This window comes from Oncorhynchus clarkii, chromosome 32 (genome assembly GCF_045791955.1).
Source record: "Oncorhynchus clarkii lewisi isolate Uvic-CL-2024 chromosome 32, UVic_Ocla_1.0, whole genome shotgun sequence".
Classification (NCBI taxonomy): domain Eukaryota; kingdom Metazoa; phylum Chordata; class Actinopteri; order Salmoniformes; family Salmonidae; genus Oncorhynchus; species Oncorhynchus clarkii.
Window position 1 is genome coordinate 11,759,811 of NC_092178.1, and position 21,442 is coordinate 11,781,252.

Sequence of the window (21,442 nt, forward strand, 5' to 3'; positions counted from 1 at the left end):
AACCAAACTGACTCACTTGCACCATAGTTCTAATGTTAACCAGACTGACTCACTGGCACTAGAGTTCTAATGTTAACCAAACTGACTCACTGGCACTAGAGTTCTAATGTTAACCAGACTGACTCACTGGCACTAGAGTTCTAATGTTAACCAGACTGACTCACTGGCACTAGAGTTCTAATGTTAACCAAACTGACTCACTGGCACTAGAGTTCTAATGTTAACCAAACTGACTCACTGGCACTAGAGTTCTAATGTTAACCAAACTGACTCACTGGCACTAGAGTTCTAATGTTAACCAGACTGACTCACTTGCACTAGAGTTCTAATGTTAACCAGACTGACTCACTGGCACTAGAGTTCTAATGATAACCAAACTGACTCACTGGCACTAGAGTTCTAATGTTAACCAGACTGACTCACTGGCACTAGAGTTCTAATGTTAACCAGACTGACTCACTGGCACTAGAGTTCTAATGTTAACCAAACTGACTCACTGGCACTAGAGTTCTAATGTTAACCAAACTGACTCACTGGCACTAGAGTTCTAATGTTAACCAAACTGACTCACTGGCACTAGAGTTCTAATGTTAACCAAACTGACTCACTGGCACTAGAGTTCTAATGTTAACCAGACTGACTCACTGGCACTAGAGTTCTAATGTTAACCGAACTGACTCACTGGCACTAGAGTTCTAATGTTAACCAGACTGACTCACTGGCACCAGAGTTCTAATGATAACCAGATATGTTCTGCATCATCTGAGTATTGAGTATTTTTTGGCATTTTGAGAATACGGTTTTGTTCTCTGGAATGACCCAAATCTAAGCTCTTGTGATGTCAAGGGCATGAAGCCTCTTCACACATGATCAAATATAAACATATTCAACCAGTCAAGTACCAACCCCTGTGCTACCACTGCTCTCTCTCTCTCTCTCGCTCTCTTTCTCTCTCTCTCTCACTCTCTCTCACTCTCTCTCCACCTCTCTCTCTCACTCTCTCTTCACCTCTCTCTCTCTCTCTCTTTCTCTCTCTCTCTTCACCCCTCTCCTCTCCCCTCTCTCTCTCACACACAGTCCAATCACCAAACAATCACGAATATCTCAACCTCTCCCTATCTCATTCTCTCCATTCCAGTTGCTAGCAGCTAAACCTAGAGCCGGGGAGTCAGATGACCATGCTGTTGGCTCCTGTCTGTGTGCTGCTGCTGCTGGGGGGCCGTGTCCTTGGAGGAGGCTACCCCCCCATGCCCCAGATGAAGTACATGCAGCCCATGATGAAGGGCCCTGTGGGACCTCCCTTTCGAGAGGGCAAGGGACAGTACCTCGGTGAGTGTGTGCGTGTGCATGTGCGTGTGTGCGTGTGTGTGTGTGTGTGTAGTACGTCACCCAGTGGTTAAGGAATGCGGGAAGCAGGAGGAAAGGTTTTCACTGATTACCCACTAGCTTAAGCCTGCATAGCAGCCTCTGCCTGCAGAAGCCACAGCCAAGATTGAATGCATATGAATGCTTAGATGTGGCTTACAGAAGCTCTGGTTCAGAAATATAGGAGAGAAGAGATGAGATGGGAGAGGAGGCCAAAGAGAAGGAGGATGGGAAAACAACTCAGAGGAGGTTCTTAAGAGCGATGCCAAGGCTGAACCATTTTAAGGTCTCTGAAGAATCATACAAAAATCCTAAACCAGAAATGTTTCGGAACTCCTGGACCGGAATTAGATATCCCCGCTGTAGGGTTTTAAGCCGTATTTATATATTTCCCACAGTGCCTTTTTGAGTGAATTTTAAAATTACCAGTTGAATTAATAAATGTTCAGTCTTGTGGTCTTCACCAAGTGAGATCCTAAGTGTTGTTATTAAAATCAATTATTTTAGACAATATAGTGTATATTTTATAAGGATTTCTTCTGAGGGCCTAGTTTTACTCTAATACAGTGGCCTGAAACTCATGGGTTACAGGCCACATCAGGCCTCCAAGTCACATTATGCTGGCTTGCAAAGTGATGTGTAATTCCTATGGGAATCCAGCGAGAGTGGGAGATATCTAACAACTTGAATTATTATTCACCCTCAACCTGCATTAAGAATCGAATCATTGCTAGGGTTGGGAAGACTAAGAAATGAGACCAACTTAAACATCTAAACTGGAACAACCATTTCAGTAACAAGTGCAATAAGTCCAAGTAACCGACTGGAATAGTTTAGAACAATATATGTTATATCGAGTAGCATAAGATCAATTCAAAAATATTGAAACAAACATTTCTAAAGATCAACCTCCAATAGAGCATGCTGGAAAATGTTTTAATGATGGGCGTGGTTTTGGTTTAACTGTGGTTATTAACACCAACACTGGGGTTATTTTACACCACTAAGTGTTAATTTAACTGAACTCTTTGCAGTGTTAATTTAACTGAACTCTTTGCAGTGTTAATTTAACTCTTGAATTAAACACCAGACATGTTACACTGAAAAATCAACACCAGTTAATACTGGCAAATTTGCTGTGTGCTATGAAACACATTTCAAGAACCTTTTAAAATTCTGAAGAACCTTAGATGCCACATTTAGAACCCCAGACTTAACTCAAAGGTTATTTATCGGGCAAGAGTTCTCAGAGGAACCTTATGTGCTAAAGGAGGGGATGGAGAGAGAAAGTGGATTGTTGGAAATAGGGATATTTTGATGATGATTGAGCCAGAGAGAACATTACATTCCCCGACAGTGAAAATGTACCTCTCTTCTAGGAAAACACAGAGATAAATTAGATTAAAGAAAGAAGCCAACGCTCCCTGTATCTTTCATTGTCGACAGATAGAGTTCAAAGTTCAGCACTTTGATTACAATGGTTAGCATGTGTATTATAAAACTGTAGATGTAAGCAAGGTAATGATGCTCTTCCCTAATATCTTACAGATAGTGAGGTCAGATAGAGTTCTCCCACTCTATTCAACTCAATAGCCTCCCAAAAACAGTGCGTTCGGAAAGTTTTCAGACCCCTTAACTTTTTCCACATTCTGTTAGGTTACAGCCTTTTCTAAAATGAATTAAATAAAACAAATGTGCTCATCAATCTACACACAATACCCCATAATGACATCACAATACCCCATAATGACATCACAATACCCCATAATGACATCATAATACCCCATAATGACATCACAATACCCCATAATGAAAAAGCAAAACATTTTTTTTATACATATTTGGAAACTTATTTACATAAGTATTCAGGCCTTTGCTATGAGACTCGAAATTGAGCTCAGGTGCATCCTGTTTCCATTGATCATACTTGAGATGTTTCTACAACTTGATTGGAGTCCAACTGTGTTAAATTCAATTGATTGGACATGATTTGGAAAGGCACACACCTATCTATATAAGGTCCCACAGTTGACAGTACCTAACAAAAACCAAGCCTTGAGGAATTGTCCGTAGCACTCCAAGACCGGATTGTGTCGAGGCACAGATCTGGAAAAGGGTACCAACACATTGAAGGTCCCCAGAACACAGTGGCCTCCATCATTCTGAAATGAAAGAAGTTTTGAACCACCAAGAGTCTTCCTAGAGCTGGTCGCCCAGCCAAACTGAGCAATGAGGGGAGAAAGGCCTTGGTCAGGGAGGTGACCAAGAACCCAATGGTCACTCTGACAGAGCTCTAGAGTTCCTCTGTGGAGATGGGAGAACCTTCCATAAGGACAACCATCTCTGCAGCACTCCACCAATCAGGCCTTTATGGTAGAGTGGCCAGACGGAAGGCAATGCTCAGTAAAATGCACATGACAGCCCGCTTGGAGTTTGCCAAAAGGCACCTAAAGGACTCAGACCATGAGAAACAAAATTATCTGGCCTGATGAAACCAAGAATGAACTCTTTGGCCTGAATACCAAACGTCTGGACGAAACCAGGCACCGCTCATCACCTGGCCAATACAGTCCCTACAGTGAACCGTGGGGGTTGCAGCATCATGCTGTGGGGATGTTTTTCAGCGGCAGGGACTGACCGACTAGTCAGGATCAAGGCAAAGATGAACAGAACAAAGTACAGAGAGATCCTTGATGAAAACCCGCTCATGACCTCAAACTGGGGTGAAGGTTCAACTTCCAACAGGACAACGACCCTAAGCACACAGTCAAGACCACACAGGAGTGGCTTCGGGACAAGTCTCTGAATGTCCTTGAGTGCCCCAGCCAGAGCCCGGACTTGAACCCGATTGAACATCTCTAGAGAGACCTGAAAATAGCTGTGCAGCAATGCTCCCCATCCAACCTGACAGAGCTTGAGAGGATCTGCAAAGAAGAATGGGAGAAATTCCACAAATACAGGTGTGCCAAGCTTGTAGGGTTATACCCAAGAAGACTCAAGGCTGCCAAAGGTGCTTCAACAAAGTACTGAGTAAAGGGTCTGAAAACTTATGTAAATATCCTATTTCAGTTTTTTATTATTTAACACATTAGCAGAAATGTCTAAAACCTGTTTTTGCTTTGTCATAATGGAGTCTTGTGTGTAAATTGAAATGGGGAGAAAAAGCAATTCAATTCATTTTAGAATAAGGCTGTAATGTAAAAATGTTTTTGGAAAAGTGAAGGGGTCTGAATACTTTCCGAATGCACTGTACCCTGCTTTGTTATAACAGTCTTCACCAGAATATTATAACCATCACAAGATATTGATCCATCCAAATCCATTGTCATTGTCTTGATTTGAAGTTTGAGGTTGCCAGTAGCATCTCACCGACAGCCAGTAGCATCTCACTGCCTCTCCCAGAGAGCCAGTAGCATCTCACTGCCTCTCCCAGACAGCCTGTAGAATATCACTGCCTCTCCCAGACAGCCAGTAGCATCTCACTGCCTCTCCCAGACAGCCAGTAGCATCTCACTGCCTCTCCCAGACAGCCAGTAGCATCTCACTGCCTCTCCCAGACAGCCAGTAGCATCTCACTGCCTCTCCCAGACAGCCAGTAGCATCTCACTGCCTCTCCCAGACAGCCAGTAGCATCTCACTGCTTCTCCCAGACAGCCAGTAGCATCTCACTGCCTCTCCCAGACAGCCAGTAGCATCTCACTGCCTCTCCCAGACAGCCAGCAGCATCTCACTGCCTCTCCCAGAGAGCCAGTACTATTGCTTGGATCAAGGAACCTCATGATTTATATAATTAGGACAAATATCCAAACATGGGTTCATAAGGACAAACTACTAGTAGGACAAAATATCATCAGAGACATTCACAAAAACCACTCACACAGAGAAGAAAACAGTATATCCATTTCTCCCTCACCGACATCCAGGTTGTATATTTGATATGGAGGCCATCCCAGATCGAGACAGGACAGACACATATATTTGTGTAGTAAAGCCTGTGTCTTATTTGTCCTTGGTGGGCAGTAAAAAGACAGTGAGGAGACTACGCCTCTTTGCCTTCTCTGGGTCTAGAAGGAATTGGCAGGGGTTCACTAGGTCTGATGAGGCTCTGATTGCCCACTGTTTTCTGAACTCCGCTGGGTTCCGCTAGGCCCTGCACAGTATGTGTGTGTGTGTCTGTGTGTGCTAGACTCTGGTAGGCCTTGTTCATCCCACCATCTGGTTGCCGTTACCACTGTTTTTCACTTTAGACAGTCAGACACTGTGTTTGTATTTGAGTCCCCAACAACTGGAGGTTCTGGTTTTCAAGGGAAAAGGAAAGAAAGCCTGTGACGGGACATCCGCTTTTGGACTTTAAAGGTGCAATATGCAGAACTTGCTCTGCCATTTCCTGTTTGCAAAAATTGGAATAGTTCTCTTAATTTCAGTTTATGTGAGACAACAAGCAATGTATAGCGTAGAGCAGTGGTCACTAACCAGTCAATCTCCAAGACATTCCTAGTCGATCTCCAAGACATTCCTAGTCGATCTCCAAGTCATTCCTAGTCGATCTCCAAGACATTCCTAGTCGATCTCCAAGACATTCCTAGTCGATCTCCAAGTCATTCCTAGTCGATCTCCAAGACATTCCTAGTCGATCTCCAAGACATTCCTAGTCGATCTCCAAGACATTCCTAGTCGATCTCCAAGACATTCCTAGTCGATCTCCAAGACATTCCTAGTCGATCTCCAAACATGTCTTTATAAAACCTAACGATAAAGCCTTGCGTTCATATTTTTAAAAAAAATGGTTTTGTGTTTTTGGCGGTAGGCAGCCCTAGTGCCGGGAAGGCAAAGTGTTCCCATTCTGAACCATTTCAGGTGTCAACACTGCTCCCTCGCTCCTCTCAGACTGACCATTAGATGCTCCCTCGCTCCTCTCAGACTGACCATCAGATGCTCCCTCGCTCCTCTCAGACTGACCATCAGATACTCCCTCGCTCCTCTCAGACTGACCATCAGATGCAGGCCATCAGTCCAGTAAAAAAAAAATATATATATTATGCTCTCTCAGCTGTGCCTCACTAGTAATACAACAAGTTATTATGCTCTCTCAGCTGTGCCTCACCAGTAATACAACAAGTTATTATGCTCTCTCAGCTGTGCCTCACCAGTAATACGACAAGTTATTATGCTCTCTCAGCTGTGCCTCACCAGTAATACAACAAGTTATTATGCCCTCTCAGCTGTGCCTCACAAGTAATACAACAAGTTATTATGCTCTCTCAGCTGTGCCTCACCAGTAATACAACAAGTTATTATGCTCTCTCAGCTGTGCCTCACCAGTAATACAACAAGTTATTATGCTCTCTCAGCTGTGCCTCACCAGTAATACAACAAGTTATTATGCCCTCTCAGCTGTGCCTCACAAGTAATACAACAAGTTATTATGCTCACTCAGCTGTGCCTCACAAATAATACAACAAGTTATTATGCCCTCTCAGCTGTGCCTCACCAGTAATACAACAAGTTATTATGCTCTCTCAGCTGTGCCTCACAAGTAATACAACAAGTTATTATGCTCTCTCAGCTGTGCCTCACAAGTAATACAACAAGTTATTATGCTCTCTCAGCTGTGCCTCACCAGTAATACAACAAGTTATTATGCTCTCTCAGCTGTGCCTCACAAGTAATAGAACAAGTTATTATGCTCTCTCAGCTGTGCCTCACAAGTAATACAACAAGTTATTATGCTCTCTCAGCTGTGCCTCACCAGTAAAACAACAAATTACAGTGCCTTGCGAAAGTATTTGTCCCCCTTGAACTTTGCGACCTTTTGCCACATTTCAGGCTTCAAACATAAAGATATAAAACTGTGTGAAGAATCAACAACAAGTGGGACACAATCATGAAGTGGAACGACATTTATTGGATATTTCAAACTTTTTTAACAAATCAAAAACTGAAAAATTGGGCGTGCAAAATTATTCAGCCCCCTTAAGTTAATACTTTGTAGCGCCACCTTTTGCTGCGATTACAGCTGTAAGTCGCTTGGGGTATGTCTCTATCAGTTTTGCACATCGAGAGACTGAAATTTTTTCCCATTCCTCCTTGCAAAACAGCTCGAGCTCAATGAGATTGGATTCAGGTCTGGACTTTGACTTGGCCATTCTAACACCTGGATATGTTTATTTTTGAACCATTCCATTGTAGATTTAGCTTTATGTTTTGAATCATTGTCTTGTTGGAAGACAAATCTCCGTCCCAGTCTCAGGTCTTTTGCAGACTCCATCAGGTTTTCTTCCAGAATGGTCCTGTATTTGGCTCCATCCATCTTCCCATCAATTTTAACCATCTTCCCTGTCCCTGCTGAAGAAAAGCAGGCCCAAACCATGATGCTGCCACCACCATGTTTGACAGTGGGGATGGTGTGTTCAGCGTGATGAGCTGTGTTGCTTTTACGCCAAACATAATGTTTTGCATTGTTGCCAAAAAGTTTAATTTTGGTTTCATCTGACCAGAGCACCTTCTTCCACATGTTTGGTGTGTCTCCCAGGTGGCTTGTGGCAAACTTTAAACAACACTTTTTATGGATATCTTTAAGAAATGGCTTTCTTCTTGGCACTCTTCCATAAAGGCCAGATTTGTGCAATATACGACTGATTGTTGTCCTATGGACAGAGTCCCCCACCCTCAGCTGTAGATCTCTGCAGTTCATCCAGAGTGATCATGGGCCTCTTGGCTGCATCTCTGATCAGTCTTCTCCTTGTATGAGTTGAAAGTTTAGAGGGACGGCCAGGTCTTGGTAGATTTGCAGTGGTCTGATACTCCTTCCATTTCAATATTATCGCTTGCACAGTGCTCCTTGGGATGTTTAAATCTTGGGAAATATTTTTGTATCCAAAAAACAAGCATAATACAGTGCCTTGCGAAAGTATTCGGCCCCCTTGAACTTTGCGACCTTTTGCCACATTTCAGGCTTCAAACATAAAGATATAAAACTGTATTTTTTTGTGAAGAATCAACAACAAGTGGGACACAATCATGAAGTGGAACGACATTTATTGGATATTTCAAACTTTTTTAACAAATCAAAAACTGAAAAATTGGGCGTGCAAAATTATTCAGCCCCTTTACTTTCAGTGCAGCAAACTCTCTCCAGAAGTTCAGTGAGGATCTCTGAATGATCCAATGTTGACCTAAATGACTAATGATGATAAATACAATCCACCTGTGTGTAATCAAGTCTCCGTATAAATGCACCTGCACTGTGATAGTCTCAGAGGTCCGTTAAAAGCGCAGAGAGCATCATGAAGAACAAGGAACACACCAGGCAGGTCCGAGATACTGTTGTGAAGAAGTTTAACAACACATTATTATGCTCACTCAGCTGTGCCTCACAAGTAATACAACAAGTTATTATGCCCTCTCAGCTGTGCCTCACAAGTAAAACAACAAAATATTATGCCCTCTCAGCTGTGCCTCACAAGTAATATAACAAATTATTATGCTCACTCAGCTGTGCCTCACAAGTAAAACAACAAATTAATTTCAAATGGTCTGAGAAGAACAACATTTGCAATTCAACCATAGCCAATATGCAGTGATAATGTATTGGGCCTATAGCTTACTGCACAAACCTCATTGCTACAGAATTGTTTTTAATTGGTTGATGTTGCATATGCTTACATTTCATATCTAAAAAAAAATCTGAGCAGTAGATCTCGGCTTGTAATTTGACTCAGAAAGTGATCTTTGTTGGTGACCACTGGTGTATCGAATCATTGTACCATCTAAACCGCAATAAAACATATTTTCAAAAACGAAAAATATTTAATTTTCAACTGTTTGAAGTTGGTGTACTAAACCGAAAGCAAAAGATTCAAAAACAAACCCTAAGAACAGGAAGTATAGAAATAGCACTCATAGAACAGATCTACCACTTCATAGACTTCCTTCTAACGATGATGACAGATCTATAACTCACAATACTATGTGAATTTGATCGGGTAGCACAAAAAGTGACATATTGCAGCTTTAACAACTCCTCAACATTTACTGGACAGGTTGAACAGCGCAGAAGAGAACCTCCGTGAACAGTTTTTTTTTCTTCTCGTCAAGACCAGTATGTAGGGAATCTATACTGAACAAGAAAATAGAAGCAACAAGTAAAGTGTTGGTATCATGTTTCATGAGCTGAAATAAAAGATCCCAGAAATGTTCCATAAGCATTGAAAGCTTATTTCTCAAAAATGTTGTGCACAAATGTGTTTACATCCCTGTTAGTGAGCATTTCTCATTTGCCAAGATAATCCATCCACCTGACTGGTGTGGCATATCAAGAAGCTGATTAAACAGTATGATCATTACACAGGTGCACCTTGCGCTGGGGAGAGTAAAAGGCCACTCTAAATGTGCAGTTTTGTCAAACAACACAATGCCACAGATGTCTTGTTTTGAGGGAGTTTGCAATTGGCATGCTGACTGGAGCAATGACTACCAGAGCTGGTGCCAGAGAATGTAATGTTTGTTTCTTTACCATAATCCGCCTTCAACGTCATTTTAGGGAATATGGCAGTATGTCCAACCGGCCTCACAACCGCAGACCATGTGTAACCACGCCAGCCCAGGGCCTCCACATCCGGCTTCTTCACCTGTGGGATCATCTTAGACCAGCCACCTGGACAGCTGATGAAACTGTGGGTTTGCACAACCGAATAATTTCTGCACAAACTGTCAGAAACCGCCTCAAGGAAGCTCATCTGCGTGCTCGTCATCCTTACCAGGGTCTTCGTCCTCGTAACCGACTTCAGTGGGCAAATGCTCACCTTCGATGGCCACTGGTATGCTGCAGAAGTGTGCTCTTCACGGAATAATCCCAGTTTCAACTGTACTGGGCAGATGGCAGACAGCATGTACGGCGTTGTGGGGACGAGCGGAATGCTGATGAACATTGTGAACAGATTGCCCCATGGTGGCGGTGGGGTTAAGGTATGGGTAAGCATAAGCTACGGACAACGAACACAATTGCATTTTATCAATGGCAATTTAATTGCACAGAGACACCATGACGAGATCCTGAGGCCCATTGTCGTGCCATTCATCTGCTGTCATCACCTCATGTTTCAGCATGATAATGCACGGCCCCATGTTGCAAGGATCTGTACACAACTCCTGGAAGTTGAAAACTTCCCAGTTCTTCCATGGCCTGCATACTCACCAGACATGTCACCATTTGAACAAGCTTGTGATGCTTTGGACCGACGTGTACGACAGCGTGTTGCAATTCCGGCCAATATTCAGCAACTTCACACAGCCATTGAAGAGGGGTGGGATAACATTCCACAAGCCACAATCAACAGCCTGATCAACTCTATGTGAAGGAGATGTGTTGCACTGCATGAGACAAATGGTGGTCACACCAGATACTGACTGGTTTTCTGATCCACACCCATAATTTTTTTTAAAGGCATCTGTGACCAACAGATGCTTATCTGTATTCCCAGTCATGTGAAATCCATAGATTAGGGCCTAATGATTTTTAAAAAATTGACTGATGTTCTTATGAACTGTAACACGTTGCGTTCATTTGTGTTCAGTTTCTTTTACGTATGCTACATTAACTTAGTGTGTGAGAAGGAGAAGAGGCGAAAGTAAGTGTGAGAGAGAGATAAAGAGAGAGCATCGGATTCAATTGATGTTTGAATTAATTTCTCTGTCTATGCCTCCAGCCCTCCCTCTCAATTCAATTCAAATGACTTGTATTTCTCTCTCTCTCTCTCTCTCTCTCTCTCTCTCTCTCTCTCTCTCTCTCTCTCTCTCTCTCTCTCTCTCTCTCTCTCTCTCTCTCTCTCTCTCTCTCTCTCTCTCTCTCTCTCTCTCTCTCTCTCTCTCTCTCTCTCTCTCTCTCTCTCTCTCTCTCTCGTGACGTAATGTGTTAGCAAGAGTGATTGTAGGCATGTGCGTGTCACAATGTTTCCCCCACAGTGGAGCTAAATAAACAGTAGCCTAACGACCAGTGATTTCTCTCTCAGCTTCCCATAACCAAACACAGGGGCGCAACTTTGGTTTTAGAAGTGGGGGGACAATTTACCCCACCAAAATTATTACTTTTTTGGGGGTCGGATAAACACTTCAAACAGCCTCCCCGACCACTCGGAGGCGTCCGCGTGGTCCTAAAGCACACCGTTGCCTCATTTTGTATCACATTCCAATGATAAAACTGGGGGGGGACAGAAATGCAGTGAAAGTTGCACTCCTGACCAAACATGACCCTAGCTACTGCATTTACCATATTCTTTGTCGAGTGCCTTTTGTGCCGAGAGTCACTGAAAATATTCTAGATCATTACATTCTACGAGGGGACAAGGGCTCCTAGCTGCCTCAAAACAAGTTCCTTTCATGGGTATTAGGTGAACAATAGTTAAGTAAAGAAATAAAAACAACAGTAAAAGACAGTGAAAATAACAGTAGCGAGGTTATATACAGTAGTGAGGTTATATACAGTAGTGAGGTTATATACAGTAGTGAGGCTATATACAGTAGTGAGGTTCTATACAGTAGTGAGGCTATATACAGTAGTGAGGTTATATACAGTAGTGAGGTTATATACAGTAGTGAGGCTATATACAGTAGTGAGGTTATATACAGTAGTGAGGCTATATACAGTAGCGAGGTTATATACAGTAGTGAGGCTTTATACAGTAGTGAGGCTATATACAGGCACCGGTTAATCGGGCTAATTGAGGTAGTATGTACATGTAGATATGGTTAAAGTGACTATGCAAATATGATAAACAGAGAATTGCAGTAGCGTAAAAGAGGGGTTGGCGGGTGGTGGTTGGGGGGACATTATGCAGATTGTCCAGGTAGCCAATGTGCAGGGGCACCGGTTAGCGGGGCTAATTGAGGTAGTATGTTCATGACTGTAGAGTTAAAGTGACTATTTATATATGATAAACAGAGAGTAGCAGCAGCTTAAAAGAGGGGTTGGGGGGGGGGGGGTACAATGCAAATAGTCCATTTGATTAGATGTTCAGGAGTCTTATGGCCTGGGGGTAAAAACTGTTGAGAAGCCTTTTGGTCCTAGACTTGACGCTCCAGTACCGCTTGCCATGCGGTGGCAGAGAGAACAGTCTATGACTGGGGTGGCTGGGGTCTTTGACAATTTTTTTAGGGGCTTCCTCTGACACCGCCTGGTGTAGAGGTTCTGGATGTCAGAGAGCTTGGCCCCAGTGATGTACTGGGCCGTACGCATTACCCTCTGTAGTGCCTTGCGGTGGGAGGACGAGCAGTTGCCGTACCAGGCAGTGACGCAACCAGTCAGGATGCTCTCGATGGTGCAGCTGTAGAACCTTTTGATGCCAAATCTTTTTTGTCTCCTGAGGGGGAATAGGCTTGTTGGTGATGTGGACACCAAGGAACTTGAAGCTCTCAACCTGTTCCACTACAGCCCTGTCGATGAGAATGGAGGCGTGCTCGCTCCTCCTTTTCCTGTAGTTCACAATCATCTCCTATGACTCCTAATGTCCATTCATCTATGATGTTGGCTACCTTTGTCCGTTCCTATGTCTATGAAGATACTCTACCTGAAGTTTTGACATGAGATGGATCCTATTGCCAGCATAAACGAGGCCTATACCCTGGTTTTAGAGTTCAATGATGGATGTGATCAACAAGTGGTAGCCTACATCAGCCATTCTGGACACACAGCCATTCTATTCTGGATTCACACGTCTTGTTGTCTTTCTATGGCTTGTGTAAATGGCAAGCAGCTACCACCACCTATTGGCCATGAAAGTAAATTGCATTGGTATTACCTCTTCCACAAACACAATAAGTGGAAAATCAAGACACTTCAGTATTGCTCAATAGTTATTGCCTGTAGTTAAGTTAATTTAAGTACAAAATTGCCAGGAAATCAACAGAAATTCCTATCTACTTTATTTTGATGATGTTTAATAAATGTATGTCATAAACTATAAAAAATAAAGAGAATCGCACACTCCATATATAAACTCCCAGTAAATCACCAACATTTCGGCATCACTGTGCCGTCTTCAGGGTGGAGTTTAAATATGGAGTGTGCGACTCTCTTTATTTCATATAGTTTATTCGCCGTTATTCAGTACCTCCACACAAAATAATTGTTCTGGGTGTGCGCTAGCTCATGTTTTTTATTCTAATAAGTGTAAGTCAAAATACAAATGTATCATCAACAATGACAGGACAGACGAATGGGATGATTGTTGTTGTTAAATCCACGTGTCCAGTTCTAAACTCCCAGTGGCTACTTAATGGTGTTTACCTAAACCTCATACCAAACCAAGTGTTGATCTAAGCTACTGTGGGTCAAAGCTTGTCAAAAAAAAACGGTTCAGTCTCGCTTCCAGTTGTTTTTCTTCTTTAGCCAACTTCCTACTAGATCAGCTAGTCCAATATTCAACACCCTAAAGGAGAACCTAACCTGGGTACTGTTCCTGAATTCCCTGCATCATTGTCTTGACAAACAAAACTAATTAGACAATGACATGAATTTGGAAATGCAGATGCACACTGGCACTAACGTAGAACCATATCTATACTGTATGTAGAACCATATCTATACAGTATTCACTGTAGGTTTTTCAATTCAGTTTACTGTGACTTGAACGGAATGCCTCTTTCAATCAACTGAAAAATCAATTATAGTTTATTGCCAATCCAGGGTTATTGAGTGCTGTCTTAGGGACATACAGTGCCTTGCGAAAGTATTCGGCCCCCTTGAACTTTGCGACCTTTTGCCACATTTCAGGCTTCAAACATAAAGATATAAAACTGTATTTTTTTGTGAAGAATCAACAACAAGTGGGACACAATCATGAAGTGGAACGACATTTATTGGATATTTCAAACTTTTTTAACAAATCAAAAACTGAAAAATTGGGCGTGCAAAATTATTCAGCCCCCTTAAGTTAATACTTTGTAGCGCCACCTTTTTGCTGCGATTACAGCTGTAAGTCGCTTGGGGTATGTCTCTATCAGTTTTGCACATCGAGAGACTGACATTTTTTCCCATTCCTACTTGCAAAATAGCTCGAGCTCAGTGAGGTTGGATGGAGAGCATTTGTGAACAGCAGTTTTCAGTTCTTTCCACAGATTCTCGATTGGATTCAGGTCTGGACTTTGACTTGGCCATTCTAACACCTGGATATGTTCATTTTTGAACCATTCCATTGTAGATTTTGCTTTATGTTTTGGATCATTGTCTTGTTGGAAGACAAATCTCCGTCCCAGTCTCAGGTCTTTTGCAGACTCCATCAGGTTTTCTTCCAGAATGGTCCTGTATTTGGCTCCATCCATCTTCCCATCAATTTTAACCATCTTCCCTGTCCCTGCTGAAGAAAAGCAGGCCCAAACCATGATGCAGCCACCACCATGTTTGACAGTGGGGATGGTGTGTTAAGCTGTGTTGCTTTTACGCCAAACATAACGTTTTGCATTGTTGCCAAAAAGTTCCATTTTGGTTTCATCTGACCAGAGCACCTTCTTCCACATGTTTGGTGTGTCTCCCAGGTGGCTTGTGGCAAACTTAAAACAGCACTTTTTATGGATATCTTTAAGAAATGGCTTTCTTCTTGCCACTCTTCCATAAAGGCCAGATTTGTGCAATATACGACTGATTGTTGTCCTATGGACAGAGTCTCCCACCTCAGCTGTAGATCTCTGCAGTTCATCCAGAGTGATCATGGGCCTCTTGGCTGCATCTCTGATCAGTCTTCTCCTTGTATGTGCTGAAAGGGACGGCCAGGTCTTGGTAGATTTGCAGTGGTCTGATACTCCTTCCATTTCAATATTATCGCTTGCACAGTGCTCCTTGGGATGTTTAAAGCTTGGGAAATCTTTTTGTATCCAAATCCGGCTTTAAACTTCTTCACAACAGTATCTCGGACCTGCCTAGTGTGTTCCTTGTTCTTCATGATGCTCTCTGCGCTTTTAACGGGCCTCTGAGACTATCACAGTGCAGGTGCATTTATACGGAGACTTGATTACACACAGGTGGATTGTATTTATCATCATTAGTCATTTAGGTCAACATTGGATCATTCAGAGATCCTCACTGAACTTCTGGAGAGAGTTTGCTGCACTGAAAGTAAAGGGGCTGAATAATTTTGCACGCCCAATCTTTCAGTTTTTGATTTGTTAAAAAAGTTTGAAATATCCAATAAATGTTGTTCCACTTCATGATTGTGTCCCACTTGTTGTTGATTCTTCACAAAAAAATACAGTTTTATATCTCTATGTTTGAAGCCTGAAATGTGTCAAAAGGTCGCAAAGTTCAAGGGGGCCGAATACTTTCGCAAGGCACTGTATATACAAACCTTTTGTTCATCTATTTACAGAGCCAAGTCACTGACTAAAGAAAAAAAAAACTGGGGCTATGTCCCAAACAGCACCTTATTTACTTTAGGGCCCTGGTCAAATGTAGAGCACTATATAGGGAATTTGGGAAGCATTGGAGATGTCATTTGGGACGCATCCTTGGAAATGTTTCATTTTTCAACATTTAAGATACATTTTGTAAGATAATGAAGGATTTGAAAGGGGATGAACAGGTAATCACATGATCTTCCATTTTCTCCTACAGACATGCCACCCATGATGGACGTAAAGGGCGAGCCAGGGCCCCAAGGAAAACCTGGACCTAGAGGCCCAACTGGGCCCTCGGGACTTCCAGGAAAACCAGGGCTGGGGAAACCAGGTCTCAATGGCCAGCCTGGCCTTCAGGGGCCTCCAGGCTTTCCGGGCATTGGGAAGCCAGGACTTCCGGGTCTCCCAGGAAAAGGGGGAATTAAGGGGATGCCTGGGAATAATGGCGAGGTTGGACTCCGGGGTGAACCAGGTCCCAGAGGACTTCCAGGTCAACCAGGTCTCCCCGGCCCAGCTGGCCTGTCTCTTAATGGCAAACCTGGCCTTCCAGGTGGGAGTGGCCAACCTGGGTCTCGTGGAGAACCAGGACAGAAAGGTGGGCCTGGAAATCCTGGGGAGCGTGGACTCAAGGGAGAGAATGGCAATGGGAATCCTGGATTGCCAGGAACCAGGGGCCCCAATGGGCTCAGGGGCCCCCCAGGGCCAGCTGGTAATCAGGGCATGGGAAAACCAGGACTTGACGGGCTTCCTGGTCCTTCTGGGCCTAAAGGGGACCAGGGGCTCCCAGGAGGAATAGGAGAGCCAGGGAAGGCTGGAGGTCCAGGGCTGCAAGGCCAGCCAGGATCCGTTGGATTGGGCAAGCCTGGTAATGATGGATTGCCTGGAGGACCCGGTCCACTTGGGCCTAAAGGTGAGCCAGGACAGAGGGGTTCTCCAGGGTTTCCTGGAGGTCCTGGCTACGGAAAACCTGGTCTACCAGGGACAAAGGGAGACAAGGGCCTTTTCGGGGGACCAGGCGTCCCTGGAGATAAGGGAGAGCCTGGGATGGCGGGACAGCCAGGAGACATGGGCCCAGATGGACAACCAGGACCACCAGGAATACAGGGCCCCATGGGGCTTTCAGGAAAACACGGCATGCCCGGCCTGAAGGGAGAGTTGGGTCCACAGGGGCATCCAGGTCTGCCAGGGATCAGAGGGGACCAGGGTCCTGGTGGTATGTCTGGAAAACCAGGCATTTCTGGAGACAAAGGGCTCCCGGGCCCTAACGGGGCTATCGGAAAACCTGGGCCCAAAGGCGAGGCAGGGCACATAGGCCTGCCAGGAAACCCAGGACTTTTAGGCAATCCTGGACCAAAAGGGGAGCTTGGGTTTGTTGGGTCTCCAGGACCAAGAGGCCAGTCTGGAATCCCCGGTCTGCAGGGGCCTTCAGGGCCAATGGGGCCACAGGGTATCCCAGGTCTGAAGGGCGAACCTGGGCTGCCGGGTCTTCCAGGTCTGGGCAAGCTCGGAGAAAAAGGAGTTCCAGGTCCCCAAGGTCCCCCAGGAAAACCAGGCAACTCTGGACTCAACGGCAACCCCGGTCCTCCAGGGCCACCCGGACCCCCTGGCCCTGCAGGAAACGGACAAACCGGGGTGGCTGGGCTAACGGATTCAGGGCTGGGTGGGGACGAGGTACCAGACGGGAGGAACGGAAAACCACAGTTTGGCCGTGCAGATCTCTCCGCCACCCTGGCACCTGCTTTTACAGCCATACTCACCACAGCCTTCCCTCCCTCTGGGATGCCCATCAAGTTCGACAGGACCCTGTACAACGGGCAGAATGCCTACAACCCTGCCACCGGTATCTTCACCAGCCCCATGTCTGGCGTCTACTACTTTGCCTACCACGTGCACGTAAAGGGATTCAGTCTGTGGGTGGCACTGTACAAGAACTATGTTCCAGCCACATACACCTACGACGAGTACAAGAAGGGCTACATGGACCAGGCGTCCGGTAGTGCCGTCCTTGAGCTGAAGGAGAACGACCAGGTGTGGATGCAGATGCCCTCGGATCAGGCTAACGGGCTCTACTCCACCGAATACATCCACTCGTCCTTCTCAGGGTTCCTGCTCTGTCCCACATAATGGCCTGCTAGTCAACTATCACCTAGGGTGCCTTCTGATGTCCCTGTATCAAAACACCGGCAGCCAGAATAACACCACCTGTGTAATGTTATCATCAACAACATCAACAACGACAGGAAAAGACGTTGTGAACGGAAGATGGAGAATTAAAAAGCAGGAGAAGGATACTTCATGCTGTGCTCTGTTTTTATCTCTTTCTTTAAAATGTTGTTTTTTTTATTTTTACGTGTTTGTTTTTTTAGCTTATATTATTATAATTATTATTATTGTCATAATTGTTATTATTATTATTATTTTGTCATTGTTGTCTGTATTGTTGTTGTTTATTGGATTCGGAGTATTAAGTGCCTTACTTTGTCTAAGTAACAGTTATTATGCTGCGTTCATAACTATTTGGGAAGGTGGTAAATACCATTTGGATGCAATCACGTTCTTTGAACTCATTGAGAAACGGCGATTGGCTAACAGCTATCGTGCTTGTAAAATATTATAGTGTTTAAAAAACCATATTAATAGCTTGCTTTTTATAAATAATGTTTTGTTGTTGCATTTAAAGTTAGAGGAGCGTTAAAGTGTTTTTTTTCCCCCCAGTCGTATGCGGTAAATACCACCTTCCCACTTGGTTATGAACGTAGCATTAGACCTACCCATGTGACTGCACATCCTACCCAAATGCTCTGACATCAGTAGGATGAAATCGTCAGACCCTGGGGCTCTGATTGGTTCCCCTGGCTGCAGTCACTTCCTGCACAAAAAAACTCCCATTTCCTTCTGTGTGCGCGTCCTTCCTATTTAAATCAATATTTCACATAAAGATGTACCATTACACATACAGTATGAAGAGTATATTCAATAAACAATTCCTTACGTGAAATAATATCCAATACTTTTCACTTTACTTAAAAAAATAATAATTGAATACCTGTTATAGGGATCGATGGATCATTGTTTATCAGTATGCTCTGATGTTTTGACAGTCAACTTCTAGTTGTCTGTTGGGTGCTAATTTTCTGGTTCTATGAGAGGCCGGTGCTGAAAGCAATGCTGGTCATTCTAGAAGGTGACAGTTTTGGATCCTGGCTATGACTTGACCAATAAGAAGTCATTGCTGGTCATTCTAGAAGGTGACGGTTTTGGATCCTGGCTATGACTTGACCAATAAGAAGTCATTGCTGGTCATTCTAGAAGGTGACGGTTTTGGATCATGGATATGACTTGACCAATAAGAAGTCATTGCTGGTCATTCTAGAAGGTGACGGTTTTGGATCCTGGATATGACTTGACCAATAAGAAGTCATTGCTGGTCATTCTAGAAGGTGACGGTTTTGGATCATGGATATGACTTGACCAATAAGAAGTCATTGCTGGTCATTCTAGAAGGTGACGGTTTTGGATCCTGGCTATGACTTGACCAATAAGAAGTCATTGCTGGTCATTCTAGAAGGTGACGGTCATTGCTGGTCATCCTGGATATGACTTGACCAATAAGAAGTCATTGCTGGTCATTCTAGAAGGTGACGGTTTTGGATCCTGGCTATGACTTGACCAATAAGAGTCAGTCATTGCTGGTAAGAAGTCATTGCATTTGGATCCTGGCTATGACTTGACCAATAAGAAGTCATTGCTGGTGACGGTTTTGGATCCTGGCTATGACTTGACCAATAAGAAGTCATTGCTCTATCCAACTTGTGTAAGATCCACACAAAGCAGGGGACACATAGAGACAGCAGTATTAAACATCCAAGACTAACCATGCTTTCCCCCGTTTCCTCTTCTTTGACAAAGCATCAATAGTAACCAGTAACCTAAAGAATTATAAATACTGTATATAGAACACATTAAATAGACAAATAAATAAATATATGAATAAATGTGTAAGTTAATCATTATATTAATAAATACATTATGCATTAGCTAACAGACAGAAATTGTGGGCCAAATGCGTTCGGATCAATGGCATGTTTCCCTGCATCGATCCATTCTGTGGGTATTCCCATTTACTACCTGCATTGCAGCTCCCATGTCATCCTCATTGCGTGCTCTATGGCACACACATATTGATGACATCACTGCTTCTTGTGTCCGCTAACGCCATGGCTGCGGCCGAGCAATCAATGCCCTAGTACCTTTCACATTAACATTTAGAGTGAACGTTCTGAGGGATAGCTCACATTAAAAGCCTCATTCTGTCTACAAACTACAAAGCACATCACAACTACAAATCACATTAACAACTGGCTAAAGGCCATCCAACCTGTTTCTACAGAGTAACCCTTTCAAGGTTCAGATGAAACCCAATGGGTGCATTGGGTGCAGTTCAAATGATCTTACACAACGCTCCCAATATTTGGTGCTATAGTTATTATCTCATTGTGATGATAAATGTACAGTAACAATGTATAATCCTCCATAAGCCACAGTATAACATAAAGGCTATACATTCATTTTCCACCTAAAGATACATCCACAACTAAAATGGTTTGTCCATTGCTTGGTTAAATGGAACAACTGATGTTGCCACAGTATATTCCTATTGGAAGTTTTGTGACAGGATATGAAAGGTTAACTTTTGGAAATGACCATACATGAATCTCCATAATAAGTCATGAGAGAGAGAGAGAAAGAGAGAGAGAGAGAGAGAGAGAGAGAGAGAGAGAGAGAGAGAGAGAGAGAGAGAGACTGACAGAGAGGGAGGGAGGGAGGGAGGGAGAGAGGCCCTGTGGTTGTGAAATTGTTATTGCATAACAGCTAACATGGCTCTGTTATTTCTGGGAGAAACGGTGGGACAAAGGTGAGAAGGGTGTTTGCTGTGTGAGTTCTCCTAGTGCAGTACAGTGTTTCTGTCTGTATTTATTTTTTAACTTCCAGCCGTTAACACTTTACCTGGGTGAAAGATGAACTTCAGAGACCATGGAACATGCTTTCTGAGTCATGCACTTCTAGTTAATACTCCACCACAGTTTTGAATTGAAGATCTGATGTGGTTCAAATAGGACATGTGTGTCATCATGAAGGTTACCTAAAGGCACGTGTATGGTCCTATAGCTTGGTCAATGTCGCAAAGAGGAGAATTTGGTTTGGTAGTAGTAGTAGTGGGCTACATATCATGCAAAGAGAAGAAACGTCAAATAGACACGTGGGAAATGTATTCAAAGTAAGACGACAGTAATGTTGGAATAAAAACATTAAGGTTTATCGTGAAGACCTTAATTTTCCAGTGACCTTGGGCTCAAGGTTATATCATACAGTATATCACACTCCCTTGCTGTAAGTTCAATGTAGGGGCATCATATAGTATGTTTCCAGCATTAGATATATTTACTATTTGTCATCAATGGTGAGAATACACCATTTAGACTGCCCTGATGCTATTCATGGTGGATATAGCAGAATGGTAGGTAGCACCCATTTATTTTCCTAGATTTTGAGTTATCTTTCTGTAACAATACCCAAGAGTAGAAGTTGTATTCAGATTGAGAACCTGAGGCCAACATTCATTCACAATGGTTATCCAGGTTCCTGTGGTAAATAAGAAGAATAATGAACATAGGGATATTAATACAATTGC

At 43.5% G+C, this 21,442-nt stretch overlaps 1 protein-coding gene across 2 annotated transcripts in view; it reads left to right on the top strand.

Annotated features, from left to right (window-relative positions):
- The window catches only part of LOC139392083 (collagen, type VIII, alpha 2), a 98,784-nt gene extending 80,036 nt beyond the window's left edge, over positions 1–18,748 (top strand). For both annotated transcript variants that reach the window (XM_071139802.1, XM_071139801.1), the window contains exons 2-3: positions 1,139–1,329; positions 15,968–18,748. In XM_071139802.1, the coding sequence (XP_070995903.1) occupies positions 1,173–1,329; positions 15,968–17,874 (2,064 nt within the window). In that variant the 5' untranslated portion in view covers positions 1,139–1,172 and the 3' untranslated portion in view covers positions 17,875–18,748. The remainder of the gene's footprint in view (positions 1–1,138; positions 1,330–15,967) is intronic.
- The last annotated feature ends 2,694 nt before the right edge of the window (positions 18,749–21,442 follow it).